At 54.0% G+C, this 18,586-nt stretch overlaps 1 protein-coding gene across 1 annotated transcript in view; it reads left to right on the top strand.

Annotated features, from left to right (window-relative positions):
- Positions 1-18,586, top strand: part of DENND1A (DENN domain containing 1A) — a 536,048-nt gene that overhangs the window by 505,782 nt on the left and 11,680 nt on the right. The window contains exons 20-21 of the mRNA XM_027775610.1: positions 3,027-3,083; positions 9,349-9,437. Coding sequence (XP_027631411.1) covers positions 3,027-3,083; positions 9,349-9,437 — 146 coding nt within the window. The remainder of the gene's footprint in view (positions 1-3,026; positions 3,084-9,348; positions 9,438-18,586) is intronic.

The following is an 18,586-nucleotide window of genomic DNA, read 5'->3' as shown; positions in this document are numbered from 1 at the left end:
AAGGGCGGCGACGCCTGCTACCGGTAACAGCCGTCGCTAATGCGTGTCGGCACTGTGCGAAGAGCCGCCGGGCACCGTCTCACTGAACTTCCTAAGGGCCCTTTCAGTGGAGAGGCACTTCACACAGGGGGCCCGTACACTCAGAGTGGTGGCCCTGTGAGCCCAGAGAGTAGGAGGGGGAGCTAGGGTTCTGTCTGAGACCATCTGACCCGGGAGGCCATTTCCTGAGCACACTGCCACACTGCCACCCAGCAGGGATAGAAATACCCAGGCCGGAGGGGACAAGCAGGGAGGACAGTGGGGTGGGAGATGATCACCCAGAAGTAGAATAGCCAAGCATGACGAGGCAAGGTGGGCTTAGGAGTATGTGTGAGAGAGGAGTGACTACACCAAGTACAGCAGCCCGTGCCCATGGAGAGGCGGGCTCCCCTTTCCATGTCCTTCCCTTCCTGCCGCTGAGCCGTGTGAACTGGCAGACCCCACTTCCCTTTGCTGCGAGCTGTGAAGGGGAAGAGACAAGCAGCCGTGTCCCTAGTGCTCTAATCTCAGAGCCGTCCCTAGAGGAGGATCTCTGAGCGTGGGCTGGTCCCCCCACACCCAGCCAGCGGCACGGGGTCTGGGAAGCCACTGTATTTCCACCCAGATGTACTCTCCGTGTGCCCCCAGGGAGCACAGTCCTTCACTGAGTTCCTCAGCCAGCTTTCCCTGCAAGCCATCTGACAGTCCCCATGCTGGGCACCAGGGGCCACGGGGCAGCTGTGACACAGGCCCTACGCTCCAGGGGTCGAGTTCAGAGAGCAAGTTCCAAGGCGGATTGGAGTGGAGCATCACTCCCAGCAGGGAAAGCCTTGAGTCCACCCTGGCCAGGAAACACACAACCTGAGCCTCCCCTGGGAGTCACACGGGGAAGTCTAAATGTTTTGGTGACAGCATTGAAAGTGTAAAAAGAAATGGTAGGGTTAATTTTAATATTTTTAACCCAGTATATCCACAATATTATCACTCCAACATGTAATCGATATAAAAAGTTACTAACAAGGGGCTAGCAGGTGGCATGGTGGTTAGGGCACTGGACTCCTGCTTGGCCAACCACAGTTCAAGTCCCAGACCTGGTGACTTGCTTTCTTACTTTGTGTCCCTTCCACTCCTCCCCTCCACCTCACCCACCCCCGTTAGCTCTGGTCAAATTTAAAATAACAATAAAATTAATCTTTCTAAAATTTATTAATGAAGTATTTTATGTCCTTTCTTGTACTCAGCCTCTGAAATGCAGCGAGTATTTGACACGACAGCACCTCTTTATCAGTACTCACCCCATGTGGCTATTGGCTCTGGTACCAGCCAGGGTGGGTCTGGGCTTTACTGAATCGGGATGTACCTTCTTGGGCAAAGTGCCCTACACAGCGACCTCCCAGGGTTGCTGGGGCCTTAGTCTTGGTGTCCTGCAGCTTTCACTCTTACTCTGCCTGAATCCGCCACACCTGTTCAGGGTGTCTACATGGGCAGGTCATTGAGAGGCCAGAGCTTGACTTTCAAGATGAAGAGGTTGAGGATTGACCCAAGATGTCTGTACTCTGTTGATTTCAATTCAAAACCTGGTTACCACAGCCAAGCATGTTATACAGATTCGTTCACTAGACGTTTGGGGGGCACATTTATCCCCCAAGTCCCATACAACTTTCTTTTTTGGGGGGGGAGGGAAGGTTTTTGCTATAGGGCACGTGCGTTCACCAGACAAACAGACAGAGACAGACAGAAAGCGAGAAATCACCCCCCAGGGGGACGGCCACGCCACAATCCCTTCTCTTCCATTCTTGTCTCAGGATCTTGGGCATGCACGCACGTGCGCCCAGCATGAGTTTTAAGCCATCAGGTCCAGGACTCGAACTGTGGTCAACTACATGGGAGTCCAACGACATAGCCATTATGCCAACTGCTGGTCCCCCATACAACTTTTTTCAAGCGTGGGGATAAATCCCTCAGGAAATGGACGTTTAAATGATAGTGTGGGGGAACAGCCAGTGGTGTGGTGGTTAAGGCTTCTGGATCCCATGTGCTGATAATGAGGTTTGAGTCCTGGACCTGGTAGCATGAGGAAAACATTAAGTGTGTGCATATGTGTGGAGAAATGGAGAAGGGGTTGCAGTGTGGCCGCCCCCCCAGGGGTGCTTTCTCACTCTCCCCCACCCCTAGCCTCTCTGCAGCAAGCCCATGTACCTCCAGCAAAAAAATGTTTTAGAAAATTAAAAAGATTGGGGCCGGCAGGTGGCATGGTGGTTAAGGCTGTGGAATCCCACATGGCCAACCGCCGTTTGCATCCTGGACCTGATACCTTGCTTTCTCACTTTTCCTCCCTCTCTTTCTGTCTGTCTCTGGTAAACGCATGTGCTCTATAGCGAATTAAAATAATAATAATAAGTAAAATGAAATCTTTTGTTAAAGTTAAAAGGGTAGCATGGGAGTGGGGAGTGAGTCTTCATAGTGAGTTCCACAGAGCAGGAAGCCCAGGCAGAGACTGCTGGAGGACACCTGACCGGGGTCGGGTCTGGGAGGACAAGTACACAGGCCTGTGGGGATAGCACGGGTAGGAACAGAGGCCTGAGAACCCATTGGCACTGGAGGGTCTGCTCAGGGTGGGCATGAGTAAACGTCGGGAAGGGTCTAAATGGGGCCCTACAGGGTCCAGGTCTCAGAGGATTTGGGCCCAGCCTGGGGTCCCAGGCAGGAGAGGTCTGAGGTCTTAAAAGTGCCACATTGCTTTTGCGGGTCCCCTGATCCCCTGTGGAGGGTGGCTGAGGAGCAGGGGCTTGGCCAGGACAAGATTGCCATAGTTCAGCCCAGAGGTGGGGCCACAGTTGAAGAGCGAGCAGAGGGCATGGCCTGGGGAAATGGACAGGTGAGGGCGTGGGAAGTGTGAGGACAACGCGGGCTCTGGCTGGGGTGGCAGGACGCCGGCCGGCCCTGTGTGAAAGTGCACGGAGCCAGCGCTATGTGGACTGATGCTTTGAGTTTCCACTTCAATGCAGCCGCTACGACTCCGTCCCACCCGACCGCCGCCTCCCAAGATACAGCGCTGGAGGCCCGTGAGTAGCCGGGGGTTCCGCCCTCCCCGCCTAACACTGCCTGAGCCACCTCATCTCCCCAGCCTGACTAAAACTCGGGAGTTTGGATCCTCCTGCCTGGCAAAGAAAACTGGGAATGGGGTTTTTCGGCTTCCCTCTCCGTGTGGCATGGGCCTGACCTTGCGTCTTCTGGGCTTCTCCCTCCCTTTTCTGAACAAATCTGGTGACGGCAGGTCAGGGCCACAGGCACCCGAGGCCACAGCGAGGTGTGTGTGTGTGGTGTGTGCACCGTTAGGGCAGATCTCACGGGGTGAGCTTTAAACCTTGACCAGACATGTCTTCCTCACAAAAGAAGCGGAAGTCTGGCTGTGGAGTTCTTGCTCCCACCAGATCTGGGATTGGAAATGTATCCGATGTCCCTTCCTGGGGACAGAGGCTATGCCCAAAGAATATGGAGCCAGCTCAGGTGGAGACAGGTGCTGCTCCCCTGCCAGGCCTCACTTGGAGACCCACCTTCCCATGGCCAGCGCCCTGTAAGGGTGGAAAAGCAGGACAAAACAGGACCTGCCCACCAACACCCGGGACGGGAGGTGGAGTGTGAGAGAGACCCAGCCATGTTTTGTTTTGTTTTGTTGAGAAATGTTTGCTATAGGGCACGTGTACTCTCCAGAAAGACAGAGACAGAGAGAAAGTGAGAAATCACCCCCCAGGGGGCATGGCCACAATCCCTTCTCCTCCATTCTCCTCTCGGGATCTTGGGCACGCATGTACACGCGCCCAGCGTGAGTTTAAGCCACTGGGTCTGGGACTCAAACCATGGTTGACTACATGGGAGTCCAGTGACAGCCATTACGCTAACTGCTGGTCCTGAGACCCAGCCATGTTTTTAAAGAGAAACACAATAAGAAAATATTGGGCATGGGTTCCCTTAAACATCGATGAAATCATTCCACTTGTAAGCTCAGACGTCAGTGTGCAGAGGTAACTTCAGCAGGTGCCTTCACAGTGGGCAGCCTGCCAGGGCCAGCTGGAGTGGGCTGTCCACCAAGAGCAAAGTCCCTCTATTCCTCAAGGCAGCCACCATTCCACAGGGTCAGCTGCAAGCAGAGTCCCCCACACTGGTGTCCCGACCCTTCCCACCCTCTCCAATGTACACGCCCAAATCCATCATGTGAAGACGTGGGGCTTGGGGCCTGCAGGTGACCAGGGTGTCCTCAGTGTGAACACACACCGAGCAGCGACCACGCTCTAGGGGGATGTGGGACTTTCTGTGTCACTGTTTTCTTTCCCTTCCCTGCGATGTGTGGGAGGCAGAGGTCTGGGGTGGAGGTTGGAGGGATTTACATGGCTTCAGCTGCAGGCATGGGCCTGCAGTTCCAGCAACACGTGACACTGGGTCCATCCAATACCTTCATCAAAATGTGATTAGCCAGATCCCAGTCGGCGCAGCTGTGAAGGGGCAGGAATGTTTCTGCTCACTGTCGCTGGGAGAAATGCACAACGGCAAGAAGCTGCTTTGGGGACAGGGAGGGCCAGTGCCGAACCTCGTGTGATTTGGTGAGCAGCTCGGGACAGTCTTAGCAGGTCGGATATGAGAGCGCAAGTGTGGTCATGGGGGTCTCGTTCCCACCAGACCTCAGCTGGGCTGCTGGGGCTTGTGACTGGGCATGTGCTGACGTGCTCCGAGCCTCACTTCTCTGCACTCCAGCATCGCTCACAGCATGGTCACAGGCACCCTCCCTCTTCAGCACCCCATAAACGCAGGGTGCTGCAGTCCTGGGTATCATGCCAGTCACTCCCTGCACCACGCACCACCACAGGGGCAGAGGCAGCGGCTACTCTGTATTTCGCTCACAGAGGGGTTCCGAGAGGAGGAATGCAGATGATGGTTGCGGAGCACCTAGCAGGCCAGCACAGGAGCAGTTCTTGTTTGTGACAGATTTACACACCTCACTTCTAAGGCATGGCCTGCTTTTTAAATAACCATGATCTGCCTAAGGTTTCTCAGTCAGCAAATCATTCTTAGGCACCTCATCCGAGGCGAGCCTCACCATCGTCCCATTTTAGAGCTGAGAACACCGATGCGTGGTCGCTCCACAGCAAAGAGAGTCACTGGACCCTAGAACTCGTGGTCTTCCCAGGATTGTGAGCTCCATGGGCTCCCTGGAAATGGGGATAGGCTCCGTGTAAAATGCTGGGGCAGAGAATTCAGTTGAGAAAAAACTGAGCAGCGCCGGCTGGTCTTGCTATGGAGATCCTGGGGCAGTGCTCAGGCCTGGCCGGCGTGCAGAGGAGGAGGATTTAACGTGCGCGTCCGACACTCTCTCGACTGTCCCTCTGACCACCCAGAGGAGGCAGGCGCCATTTCCCCAGTTTGTAACCAAGACCACAGCGACAGCAAGAGGCCGAGCTGGTGCTGGAGCCCAGACCTGGCTCTCCACTGTTCCCCACCGCACAGCTCCCCTGAAGCCCACGTCGGCCAGTGGGTAGTTCTCAGAATTCCCTTTAGACCAAGGAGCCAAGGCAGGCAGGGGATTTCTTGGAAAGCATGATTCAGGGCAGGCTTGCTCCATCTGGGAAAATTCACGAATTGGAGACAGTGATAGTTCCACAGCTGAGGGAATTCACGCAGATGGGGTGCCAGCGAGACTGGGGAGGCTGATGTTGCCAGAAGGAATACCAGAGTAGCCACTGCCTCTGCCCCTGTAGTGGTGTGTGGTGCAGGGAGTGACTGGCATGACACCCAGGGCTGCACCACCCTGCGTTTATGGGGTGCTGAAGAGGGAGGGTGCCTGTGACCAGCTCTCCAAGGCTTAGAAGTCAGAGAGGCTGACCTGACTTGAATCACAGTTTGGTCACTTCCTGGCTGTGTGACCTTAGCCAGGGCCCTTACCCTCTCTGAGCCTTAGTTTCATCACCATGAAATGGGTTTAACAATACTCACCTGGTGTGGATGATGAGGCATGTACAGCGCCCAGCACAGTTCCTGGCCCGAGCAGATGCAGACATCCCCAAATACCTGCCAAACAGGCTACTAAGAGAACAATTTGGGAGCCCTAGAAGGTTTTAGAAGGTCTGTGCTTTCTGAGTCCCACAGTCCCCCGGGGCCCTGGAGACTGTTCGTTCCACATGCATTTGTGCAAGTATTTCCAGTAGACACCGTGACACACTGGGTGGGCACCTGCGAGACACAAGCTGTGGAACCCCTCGAGGGCCTCGAAGAGGACAGCCTGACGGGCACGCGTGTCAGCAGCCACTGGCCCAGCCACACTTCCCAGGCCAGCTAGCTGCAGAGGCTCTGAACGGATGTGCAGCTGTTGGCTCAGGGGGTTGGGGACAAGGGGCTGGCCGTCCCTTCAGCCTCATAGCCTAGCACCTGTGGCTGGAGTTCAGCTGTTACCAAAGGATTTGGGTTTTCTTTTTAAAAAGAAGAAAAAGGCAGAAAAAAGCCATGCTGGTGTCCCATGGCCAAGGGTAGTGGGTCGAGCTGCCAGGGAGAGGCAGGTTGCGGCTGGCCGGCCCGGGTGGGAAGCACTTTATAAGCGCTGTATTTATTATTTCTTGCTCACCATTAAAATCAAATGTACTCGGTGCTTTTGTATTCAATACACATTTAACCCTGCCGACTTAGATTTCTCAGGTTTTAAATCCAGTGGGGAATTGGCTGGCTTCCCAACGTTCCCCTCCAGGCCCCCTTGAACAGAGCTGGAATCCCTGTTTAGCATTTTCTCCCCTGGCACTGCTGAGCTCCCAACACCGACAGGCCCAGTCGCTGTTGTGTGTGCGCCTGTGCTTTTTCCCTCCCACCTCCACCCTTCCTAAGGCCCCGGAAAGATGGATGTGATCGCTGAGATATGACGGGAGTTGCCCGCGTCTTGTGGTTCAGGCTTAATTAAACCATTTTGTCTGTGTGTGTCCTTGCCTGGTTGTGGCCTGCCACCGTGTGTGTGTGTGTGTGTGTGTGTGTGTGTGTGTGTGTGTGTATGTGAGAGAGAGAGAGAGAGAGACTCATACATGGCCGTCCCCTCTTGCATGCCCCTGGGAATGTGCATGTGTGAGACCGTGTGCACACTGGAATCTTGAAGCCTTGGTGTGTCTCTGGATGGCTGTGGGTATAATTCCGTGCCTGGCTTTGTCCACACCAATCAGGTGTGTGTAACACCGGGTGTGTCTAACAGGCGGGTGACTCTGTGGTGCCTCTCTCTCCCTCCCCCGCCCCGCCCCCTCTCCCGCTCTGTCTGTTTTATCATCCCTAATGAAGCAGTCTCCTCCATCGATCCTGCTGATTGCCAACCCATTCCTTTTGTTTGTTGGCGCTGAGCCATTCAGCGGCACTCTGACAGCTCAGCTCGTCTAATTAGCTCTGTTGTTCTTTTTCCCCATGTTTCCCCACGTTGCAAGTTCGGTTGAAGTTGCCACAAACTTAATCCCCCCATTTCAGCCACAAGTTCACATTCTTAACCCGCCTTTATTGTAGCAAGGAGCAGCCCTGTGCAAGAACGAACTGACAGGCCTTAATGTCTGCCCTCTCCTGAAAGCGCAGCCCCAGGGCCTCCCAGGGCAGGGGCAGAACTGCTCCTTCACCCCAAAGGGCCTCACCTTTGTGATGAAAAGTCTGCAGGGGCAGCATTGGCCCAGCCAGGTGGGAGAGGAGCCTGGCTCTGGCTGGAGCCAGGGCAGCGTTAGAATGGGTGGTGGATGTATCTGTTGGTTATTCAGCAAATGTTGACCGAATGTCTTCTGTGTGGCGGGCGGATTCTAATAACAGTGATAATAATAACAACATTATTATGCATTTCTCAGATTCCAAGCAGCAACATGCATTTGTTTTAAAATCCTTGCTGAGTGGACTATAGAAAGCAGGCACAGTGCGAGATGCTAGGCAAGGAGGTGATCCCAGAATCACCTTCCACTTCAGGAACACTGTGCCCCGCCCCTTCCTTTTGTTGATAAGGGGACATCCAGGTCACGCAGAACCTGGGTGTGCATTTATGGAGCCCCCATTGTGCACCGACCCCTCACAATAACCCCACGGAAGAAGACAGTGAGTTTGGGGGAATGCATTTGGCTTGTACCACATCTCTGATTTGCCAGACAAGGCTGAGCCCAGACCGGCCACCCCACAGGAGAAACTGGTTAGATCAGACGTGTGCAGACTGAGGCTCCATAAGACTATAAAGACATTTCTTTTATGCAGACAACTACTGAATCTGGTGTGCTGTGTCTCCCACAAATTGCTGGGCAGTAGGGTGGGGGCGATCCGGGAAAGGGCAGGCAGGAAACAGACATGCCTGCCTCTCCTCTGTCCTGTGTGTGGAACTCCGCCGTCATGGTATGTCTGCTGCAGGGAGCAGGTCACCTGCACCAGGGTGCGCGCTCGCTTTTCCTGACTATGAAGTGCACAGAAAGTCACCGCTTAGCTCTCTCCCGTCCCTCTCTGACTCTGAGAATGTTCAGAGATGATGCCGAATTTAAAACCATGTAACGTTGATTGGACCAAATGAGTGTCCTTCTAAGAATACCCCAAAATTCTCAGCCTAACTCCCATCACGGGCTGTGGTGGGGAGGGGTGTCTTTTTCTAGGTCCTTGTCGATAGGAGGACCTTGTCTTGGCTTTTAGAAGCGGTGGGTCAGAAAAACCCATCTTGTCACTGCAGTGTCAGTGGTGGGATCAGGACGCTGTAAACCTCCTGATCCGCCAGGTCTACGTGGTGAGTCTGGCCCGCGAGGGGTACCACATCAGTCTGGGCGCTCCTGGGAGCACTGGCAAGGGTGTCTTGGAAGCAAAGATGGTCTGCATTGGAGCTCGGTAGCACTGCTGTTTTCTGTTTTCCCCCCTCCCTTTAGGGAACCATAATTCAGTTCCAAGAGCAAAATAAGCATGTGTACCCTAAAAGCAAGTCTGAGTGAAACCTTTTTGTTCTAGAAAGCCAGTTTCTGGGTTCCACAGGAAGACGAGCAGGAATTTATCACTGATAAGGGCCTCTGTGCTCGAGGTCCTGTGTAGACACCACCTCACGCCCTCAGTGCGGCCCAGTGAGGAGCTGGTAGAACTAGCCCCATCTTGCGGGCTAGGAAACCAGGCTCTTTAGGAGAACCCTCTGCCAGGAGTGGGCCTGGAGCTCAGCTAATAGGTCTGCTCGTTGCACGGCAGCTGGGGATGTCTCTTTTGCAGCCTGTCCCTTGAAAATCCTTGAGCCTCCTTGGGGCTCTAAGCCCAGTCTTCGGTGTTCCTGCCTGGCCTTTCTGACTCACTCCTTGGGGGTCTCCCCTGTGCCTGTTCCAGGTGCGCCCGCCCCGTCCGCACGTCGTCAAGAGGCCGAAGAGCAACATCTCAGTGGAGGGCCGGAGGACGTCCATCTCAAGCCCTGAGCAGTGAGTACCCGCTCTGCGTGATCCTCCATCTGCAAGAACCCAATAATATTTGGAAGCCACATGTGCAGCCCCAACCCCCGAGGGGCTTCCCTGGGGCCCCGAGGAGGGGTTTCACACAGCTGTTGGGGAGCGGAGCTTGATCCCCTATATGAGTTTCTGCTGCTTCCGGTCCTCACCCCAGTAGAAGGCCCCAGGGACTGGGCACCAGGGCAAGGTTTTGTGTGGTGGCCCGAAGGGTACTGGGAAGGCTCAGAAGAAGGTGTTAAACCGCAGAAGGTGCAGGGTCAACACGTGAGGTTAGAACCTGCTCCCGCAGGCCAGCTGCTTCCTTCCTAGGCCCGGTGTTGCTCCAGTCTCTGTGGCTCAAATTCTCCACACCGTCCTTACCCGCTGCCCCCAGGACCCACTGCTCGCCTGGGCCAGGCACTTATGACCCTGTGGCTTTTCTCATCTGCCTCGCTCAGACCTAGAGCTGCCCAGCACTGGTGTTGCACCCAGCCCCTAGCTCAGGTGGCCTAGAGGCACTTGCTGCTAGCTGTGGGACAGACAGCGAATGAGGAGGCAGGCAGCGAGCAGTGGCCTTTGTCCCCTTTGTCCCTGGGGCACACAGCCCTCATCCCTGCCTAGGTAGCTCAGAAGCTGCACCTCCGCTTCCTGTGGATGCCTTGGAAAGTACATTAATTCACCCCTTTCTGGGATCGTTGGGGAAATCAGGAAATTAACCTAGGGACCCTGAAGTTCTTTGGATGCAAAGGGAAATGCCACTCATGTTTGGCCTGCTTTCAGAAAATTCCTCGGGGAAGCAAGGGAGGTGACAGCTCCTAGCCAGAATTGGAGCCAAAAGGAAGAAATGACAAAAGTGTCAAGCTGTAGCCTAACCAGGCTGCAGGACACTTCGGCTCTCCAGGATTCTCAGCTTTATGATATGGGTCCTGCTGGGTACTGCCGTCTTTACGGTGCCAGCCTCCTGGGCAGCCTCAGACTGTGTGTGCACGTGTGGGCATGCACACGAGGGGTGTGTGCGTGTGTGAGGGCGTGCGTGCCCAGTATTGAGAAATTTGGAAGACAGGACTCCTGAAGTTGGACATAGGTTTAACTTTTGCTCTGCACAATAGGAAGGTGGGCCTGGGTGGTAGGGGGTGAGTGGAACCAGTGACTGGCGTGGATTATGATTGCCCCCTGGTGGAGAGAATGCTGCATGGCGTCAGAGTGCCTCAGACCTTCAAGATTCTCAATGGGGATGAAATTATTGATGGTTGCATTTCTTTAGTCACCGCTTTAACACAGAGCTAAACCTTTTAGATACTGCAGTGAATGGCCGAGCGGTGGGACTGTGGATATCAAAATATAAACCCAGAATACCCTTGCATTGCACAGATATATCCCAGCCTAATTGCACTCCAAATGGGAAAACATTTCCCATTTTGTGAGATCCCCAACCAGAGGTCAGACTTCCTAATCACATCCCTGGCGCCGTTGCCTCTCCAGACCAGTGGTGGGAGTGACTTCAGCATGTGCCATGTCTGACAGGCCCATCTTGCTGGTTTTCACTTGAACTATGTCAGTGTCTTTCGTTTCCTTTGCGATGTGCCCTTTGCAGATTTCTATTTAGGAAATGTTTGGAATTGGAATGAGCTGGTAAGAGCTTGGGGCTGTTTGGTGGGCCAGCAGTGCTGGAAAACAATGGCTGGTTTTCTGGGACCTATGTCGCAGAGGCCATGGCCCATGAGGGACAGAGGTTCATTTGGGACGTCATTCCAAGGGTTTCTCTTCACATTTTTTTAATGAGGCAGAGGGAGGCTGTTCTCCCACAATGCCAATGACACTTCCAGTGCACCCTGGGTGTTTTTCTGTATCTCATCTCCTTCCCATGCCCCCCTCCCTGCGCCATTGTGCTCCTCCACTTCCAAATGCCATGTCACAACAGCGCTTGGATGTGTTTTTCTCAACTGTCATCAGCTCCAGCTGGCAAGACCAACTTCTTGAAACACAGGAAGCATCCAGCGGAAAATATTTTAATAAAACAGACTCCTCATAAAATATTGTTCTGGAGGGGAAAAGGAACCAGCTCCACCAATCTGTCGGCATTGTGTTTGGAGATGGGGGAAGGCAGAGCGGCAAGCAGGAACCAGATCCTAACGGGCTTTGCTAGGGGTGGTTCTGTGTTGGGCACATGGACTCAGTGCCTGGATTTTCTTGAGTCATGGATCTTGGCTCCTGCTGGGAATACCAATATGCGTCAGAAACTTAGAGGATTTGGGTGGCAGAAAGGGATGCAGGATGTTGGAGTCGAGGGGAGAGATTCAGTCCTCCCCTTCAGACTCCTTGTCCCACTTCTCACGTCCAGCAGCATATTAAATAATTAACTTGGTGGATACAAGACAGAGCCAATTAAATACAAGACCATCTCTGCACCAGCCAAGCATTTGGGAGCAATGGAGGTCCAGTAGCACCAGTGTCTGCTCACTGCCAGCCCACCGCCGAAGTTCACGTCTTCCGTCTCAGCTGTTGTCATTCATCCATGCCTCTGTCCATTCATGCATCCATTCATTCAGCAGGGATCTTTGCAAACCTACTAGGTGCACACTACAGAGGACTTTAATGGAGTTCCTGCACCAGCGCATGATGGGGAAACGCAAGAATGTTGACTTGCATTTCCCCCAATGAAATTTCCTCATCTCAGATTTTCTTCCTGAACCTAGGCTAGGTTTCCTAGTCCATTTGCTGGAAGTCAGAAGAACACTTCAGGGCCAGCTGGTGGAATGGTGGTTAAGGCTAGGTCCCACATGGCCAACTGCATGGTTCAAGTCCTGGACCTGGTGGCTTGAAAAATCACACTGGGCACTGGTGCGTGCGTGCCCAAAATCCCAAGAGGAGAATGAGGATTGCTACATGGCCATCCTCCCCAGGGGTGGTTTCTCACTTTCTCCTTTCTATTTCTCTCTCTCTCTCTCTCTTCAGTGAGCATACACATCCTATAACAAAACTGATAAAACAAACCAACCAACCTCAGGAGGACTTGGCAAGGGAGCTAGATGGTGGCCAGGCTGTGATGTAGTGCTCTGTGAAGGCACCCCACGTGGGAGGGTTCTGGGTTTGCATCTGAAGACCTCCCTGAGCATGCCGGGAACATGGGGCTGGGTCACAGCATGAGGACCCAGCTGGGGATGTCTCCTCTCCCTCGGGAGGAAGGAGGAGAGAGAGAGAGAGAAAGAGAGAGAGAGAGAAAGAAAGCTAGTTAGCTAGTTAGTTAGTTAAAAGAAAACAAAAGGCTTCCTAGGAAGACATTCCGTGTGTTTTCCTGATATGTTAGTTACTTAGCATTCAGCTAAGATTTCTTCCTTGGCTACTCCTATTACTATTCAGAGCAGCACTGGCAAACACCAGGGGGTGCCCCAGGGTAAGGGTAGGGTTGGGGGGAGCTGGCAAGAGAGGCCAGTTGGCAGGAGGCACGGTTGAGCCCTGTTATCTTCGAGGCCCTCTGGGGTTAGTGTAGTCCCGCCCAGAGTACACCTTCAGGCTCAGAACCCATGTCTTTGTCCAGTGTTCCCAAGGTGACTCAGTTAGAGACAGGGCAGCATCCAAACTCTGCTTGGCTTCATCCTCTCCATTCTCTCTATTGCTCTCCTTGGGGTGGGGCCCTTAGGGTCCATTTTCAGTCTGGCTTCACCCAGAGAGACAGATCTGTGTCCTAAGATGACCGGTCCCACATGTCACCTTCCTGCTCATTCTCGGGAGGCTGCAACTAGGAATGAAAGCCATCCAGTACCCTTACTGGCAAAGAAGCAGTGTCCTCTGGTACATGGGTGTTTCTGCTCAGAGAAGGAAAGAGAATGAGCATTTTCTGAATGTTCTTAAGATTATGAAAGGTGGGTGGCAGTGTTACCCATTTAACAGGTAGAGAAGTGACAGGCCTAGAAAATGGTGGGACCAGCTGTCTGATGACAGAGGCCTGGTCCTTCTGTGTCAGTTAGGAACCCAGTTATGCTAGGTGCCTCTCGGCATGGTGGGCATAAAGGCCACTGTGACAGGCATAGCGAGGGCCGCAGCTCCCTACCTGTCGAAGGTGGGCATAGCTGCCAGGCCCAAGTTGTCTTCCTTTGGGCTTTCCAGGCTCAGAGGAATTTCCCAGCCACTTTATGCCTACAAAGAGCCAATAGTAGGATCCCAACAGTGGCACAGCGATTTCATGACACTGTGTGGCTGACTCGCATGGCAAAGTTCTGGATTCTTGTCCAGAGACCTTCCTGCTACACTGGGAAGGTGCATACCCATGAACAAGGTCTGACCAAAGCTGGAGATAAATTGTGGCGTCAGGACCCTGTTGGGGATGTTTTTGCTCTGTGCCTCATTCATGGAATGAATCAATTTTGAAAAGAAAGAAGGAATGGAAACAGAAGAGTCAATAGCAGACTGTGCGAGGCCACGCTGAGCCATGCTGCCGCTGCCCTCAGGACCGCATGCTGTAGACCAGCGCTGAGACAGCATGGCCACGCCAGTCCTGGGGGCCTCTCTCCACCAGGCAGCTCCTGGTTTGTTCCCTGCGTGGAGGTGGCAGTAGGGGCCAGGGCAAGAGCTCTCACAGAGTTTCTGAGAGGAAGCTCCTCTACCACCTGTTTAATCTGCACAACCCAGATGCCGGGCTGTCGTCTGAGTCTTACGGTTAAGGGGCTTGCAGTCAGTGGAGCATCTGAGAGGCACCCAGTCCCAACCACCAGCAGAGCCCAGCTTTTTTGACTGCTACCTTGTCTCCTGATGGGTGAGACACAACACCCTCCAGTCACAGGAGGATCCTGGCCCTTGCATCTGTTTATAAAATTATCCAGATCGAGCCACCTGAGGTCCAGAAGCTGTTTCCCTGCTCACCTCCCTGGTCAGAACCAAGCAGATCTGCTTTTTGAAGTAATTTTGTTGTGCGTAACTGATTCAGTAGCCTTATAGACAATCTTGAGTTAGAGGAAAGAAACAAGTTCATTCTGAACCCCAGCACTGTAACCCAGCTACCTGGGACATGTACAAATTCCCTTTCCACCCTCTCCCTGCAGGTCTCATAGACTGAAGCTCCCTTGTCGTGTCCCATCACGTCGCCTGCCCCTTGTGTCGTCGTAGCCCCTGCTCTTCCCGGAGATACGAGTATATGTTCATGGTCTACCTAGCCACGGCCCTCGTAGTGGATCTTTAGATCATTGCCGTGTTTTCATTAATGTGAAAAACAACAGGGTAAAGATCCTCATTGCCCAAGCTTGTTCTCCTATTATTATTAAGCACAGAGTTATTAGCCGAGAGTTAGGTGCGTGCTAAGCACTTCACACACAGCATTTCATCTCGTTCTCACAGGAAGTACGTGGGGGTAGGTGTTCTGAACTCTACTATATTGAAGTAGCTAAAACTGCAGGGGGACATCGCTGCCCTTGGTCACACAGCCTGTTTGTCGCAAGAGCTGACATTAAGAGTCTCCTTGGGGGCTGGCAGGTGGTATGGTGGTTAAGGCACTGGATTCCCACATGGCCAACTACAGTTCAAGTCCTAGACCTGGCATCATGCTTTCTCACATTCCCTCTCCCTCTTACTTTGATCAAATTAAAACATAAATAATAGTAAATAAAATTAAAAATAATAATTATTAAAAAAAGAATCTTCTTCATGGCAAAACCTTAAGGATATTTACCCTGTTGTTTTTCCCTTAGCCAGTCATATAGGAAGATTTCCACCCCATATTGCTGAATAACTTTCTCTAAAAGAATTGTGCCAACTGGGACCAGCAGTTAGCGTAATGGCTATGTCGCTGGACTCCCACGTAGTCGACCGCGGTTCGAGTCCCGGACCCGGTGGCTTAAACTCACGCCGGGCTCGTGTGCGTGCGTGCCCAAGATCCCGAGAGGAGAATGGAGGAGAAGGGATTGCGGCATGGCCATCCCCCCTGGGGGGTGATTTCCTGCTTTCTATCTCTCTGTCTCTCTCTGTCTGTCTGGCGAGCGCACGCGCCCTATAGCAAAAAACCTCTCCAAAAAAAAAAAAAAAAAAGAATTGTGCCAACTTACACTCCCACCGGAACTGGACTCCCGAGAAATTGGGCTCTGGGGGTCCAGAAGAATGTGTGGCAGGCGTTGGGAATCCTTCTGGACAAGGAAAGACCCCTCAGGTTGTGCTAGGTAGGCAGATGGTGTGCCCACCCAACGGCCCACCCATGCTGATCAGGAACTGGCGTATCTGACCACCTGAACTGCTCTGCATAACCCCAGCACCAAGGCCCCAAACAATTAAATAAGATCAGAGGAAGCTGCAGAAGCATTTAGTGAGAACCCTGCCTGAAGCCTGGGTCTCAGAACGCCGTGATTACCTCTTTGTACACATGCTCTGGCAAAAGTTGGCGTACTGCGTTTCTGCATCCATCGTGCCTTGCTCTCCTGGAGACCGAGGCTCAGCAGCCCCCTCTGTTCCATCGCTCCCAGCCATGGTCACAACGAGCACAGAGCCGCACCTGCATGTGGCCAGCAATCTGGATGGCGGCCTGGGGATGGCAGGGCTTCAGCCTCCAACAGACCTGGGCCAGCGTCCCAGCCCCCACGCTGCAGTGCTGAGACTCTAGGCAAGTCTCCCTGCCATTCGTTCATTCATTCGCTTCTTTATTTTTAACATGGTGCCTCTTCACATGGCAAGGAACATGTTTGGGAGTGTGCCCACAGGAGACGCAGTAGCCGCGTGAGCTCCTGCCACAGCTCCGACTCTGCGACATCCTGCTGCCTCCCTGAGGTGGTAACTGCCCACCGTCCCTTCTCATGCCCACAGCCCCCGGGCCTCTCCATGGCACACTGGCCTACCACGTCATCGCTGTCTCTGTGTCTCACCCTGCGGTCTCCTCCAGGGCAGGCCACGAGCCCACAGCTCTGACTCCGACTCAGACTCCGACACCAGCGCCTTGCCCAGACAGCTCGGAGATGCTCCCGGAGTGAGTGAACAAAGGAGGCCGTGAAGGCAGGTGTAATTGCTGGCCCAGCACCTGGCGGGGGAGGAGTCAGTTACCAACCACAGATTCTAAAGGACACCTACTACTTGTCAGGTGTGATTAGGATGTTAGTGTGACGCTGCTGGCACCTCCTTAGTCCTGACCCTCTGAGAACCCGGCACTGCCATCAGCCCCAGGATCAAGGCTCCAGGATGCCAGCTGGGCCTTGGGCACCAGGGGCAGGGGCAGCTGTCTTGGTTCTACCCCCCAGCAGGCTGCCAGGACCTACTCCCTAAGCGACCAGGAGTCCAACAGCCGAGCAGAAGGTCACAGACCTAATTAGCAGGGCGACAGGTCCCTGACCTGACTCACACCTCCTCCCCCAGTGGATTCTGGGCCCTGAAGACAGAGCCAAGCCTGAAGCCAGACGTGGAGCCAGAGCCCAGGCTGGAAAACCAGGAACGGCCAGCAAGCCCCCAGTGGGCTGCCACAGCCCAGGAAAACCCAGGACCCCTTGTCTCCCACTTCTGTGTGGCCACTCAGAGGGAAGGACTTCCCAGGAGCTCACCACAGGAGGAGGTAATTCCAGCCAGAAAACCAAGCCCATAGGGTGCTATGGAAGGGGCTCCACCCTCGGGACATCAGAGACGTCGCTTCCTTATTCCAGCCAAGACCCCTGCCTCTCGGGTTGCACCTGGCCATTCCTCTAGTGCCTGTTGCATGCCCAGCACCTTCACGTGTCATCTGGGCTCACCTCTTCATCCTCCAGACATCTTTGCCCCAGGGAAGTATTTGCCCCATCCAACCAGGGGGAGTGGCTCCAGCAGGTGGGATGACTTGCCCTGAGCCCAGGACGTGAGCCCCAGGCTGCCAGGTCCCCGGAACTCTTGGCAGGCAGAGGCCATTGTCTGGGTGAGGGACAGTTCCACACAGTCTACGACGTCTCTTCCCAGTAGAGGAAAGTGACCCTGAGGTATCCCCGTCCCCATCTCCCCTTCCCACAGAGCCTGGAGAGTGAGCAGCGCAGTGAAGCCCGCTCCTGGGCTTGGGCCTCTCTGCTCATGTGAGTGGCCAGCCAGTGGCCTTGGAAGGGTTTTTCAGGGTGTGTGGGGCCAGGACTGTGGCCGCACAAAATCGACAGTACTAATTTTTGGTGAAAGGAGGAGTAAATGAATGAATGAATGAACTAATGAATACAGAGGCTGAGAAATACTAAATAGATGCATAAGTGAAGATGAAAAGGCTCAGGACACAACGCCAAGAGAGAGGTTGGGACAGTCCAGCCAGTACGGCCTCCCGCTCCTGACCCTGCCTCCACCCTGAGGCCTCATGTCAGCCCCAGCATCACACATCTCCAGACCTTGAGCCACCACCTGGTTCTCCTCCACCTGGTCCCTGCCGACCCCACCAGCCTCTTAGCTCACCACCCCGACAGCACCTGCTCCTCTGAGACCATCTGACATCCTCCGGGCCATCTTACAGCCACTGCCATGCTTGGGATCAAGCTCCCACGTCATCTAGGGGAACCTCGTCCTAGGGCCCTCAGGCCAGGTACGCCCCCGCCACCAAACAGATTCAGGAAGGGAGAGTGACTTCCCCAGGCTGGCCTAGAGGGGAGGGTGGGGGGTTGGACAGACTGGCTTCCACCTCAGCCTGGGGCCCACTCACCGGCCCCAGGAGCCACAGCAGGGAGAGTCGTGGAGTGGCCGAGACGTTTCCAAAGGGAAGCTCCTTGTGCTGGAGTGAAGTGAGCCTTTAAAAAAATGATCCGCAGCTCCCCTTCATTAGCTCCAGAGACCAAGTCCTCGCTGATTTTTCCCATCTTTATCTCAAGTACATTTAAATGTCAATTAAATTTGAAATATCTACATTTGTCAGCATTTCATTTGGGGCCATCGTGACGTGCCGCTGATTTGTCCACGCGATGTGACACATGAAAAAAACTCTCGAGATGCAGATCTTCCTCATTAAAAAATAAGCCGGTGCGATCCCGGCTCCGGGAGAGCACAGAGCACGTCCCCACTTCCTGACGCCGTGTCTCTGACATGGTATTTAAAAAGGAACAGCCTCGCCTGTCACCACTGTCACTCGCGCGCGCTAACCGGCGACACGTTAAACCAAACATTAGAAAGGAGTCGGGAAGTCATCTGCATGGGAACTCCGCGCCGACGAGGTGGGCAGAGGCGGGAGCAGCCGGGGGGGC

The sequence above is a fragment of the Tupaia chinensis genome, unplaced genomic scaffold (assembly GCF_000334495.1).
Source record: "Tupaia chinensis unplaced genomic scaffold, TupChi_1.0 Scaffold000575_1, whole genome shotgun sequence".
Taxonomy (NCBI): domain Eukaryota; kingdom Metazoa; phylum Chordata; class Mammalia; order Scandentia; family Tupaiidae; genus Tupaia; species Tupaia belangeri.
The sequence above is the reverse complement of the archived record's forward strand: the minus strand, read 5'-3'. Positions and strand labels throughout refer to the sequence as shown.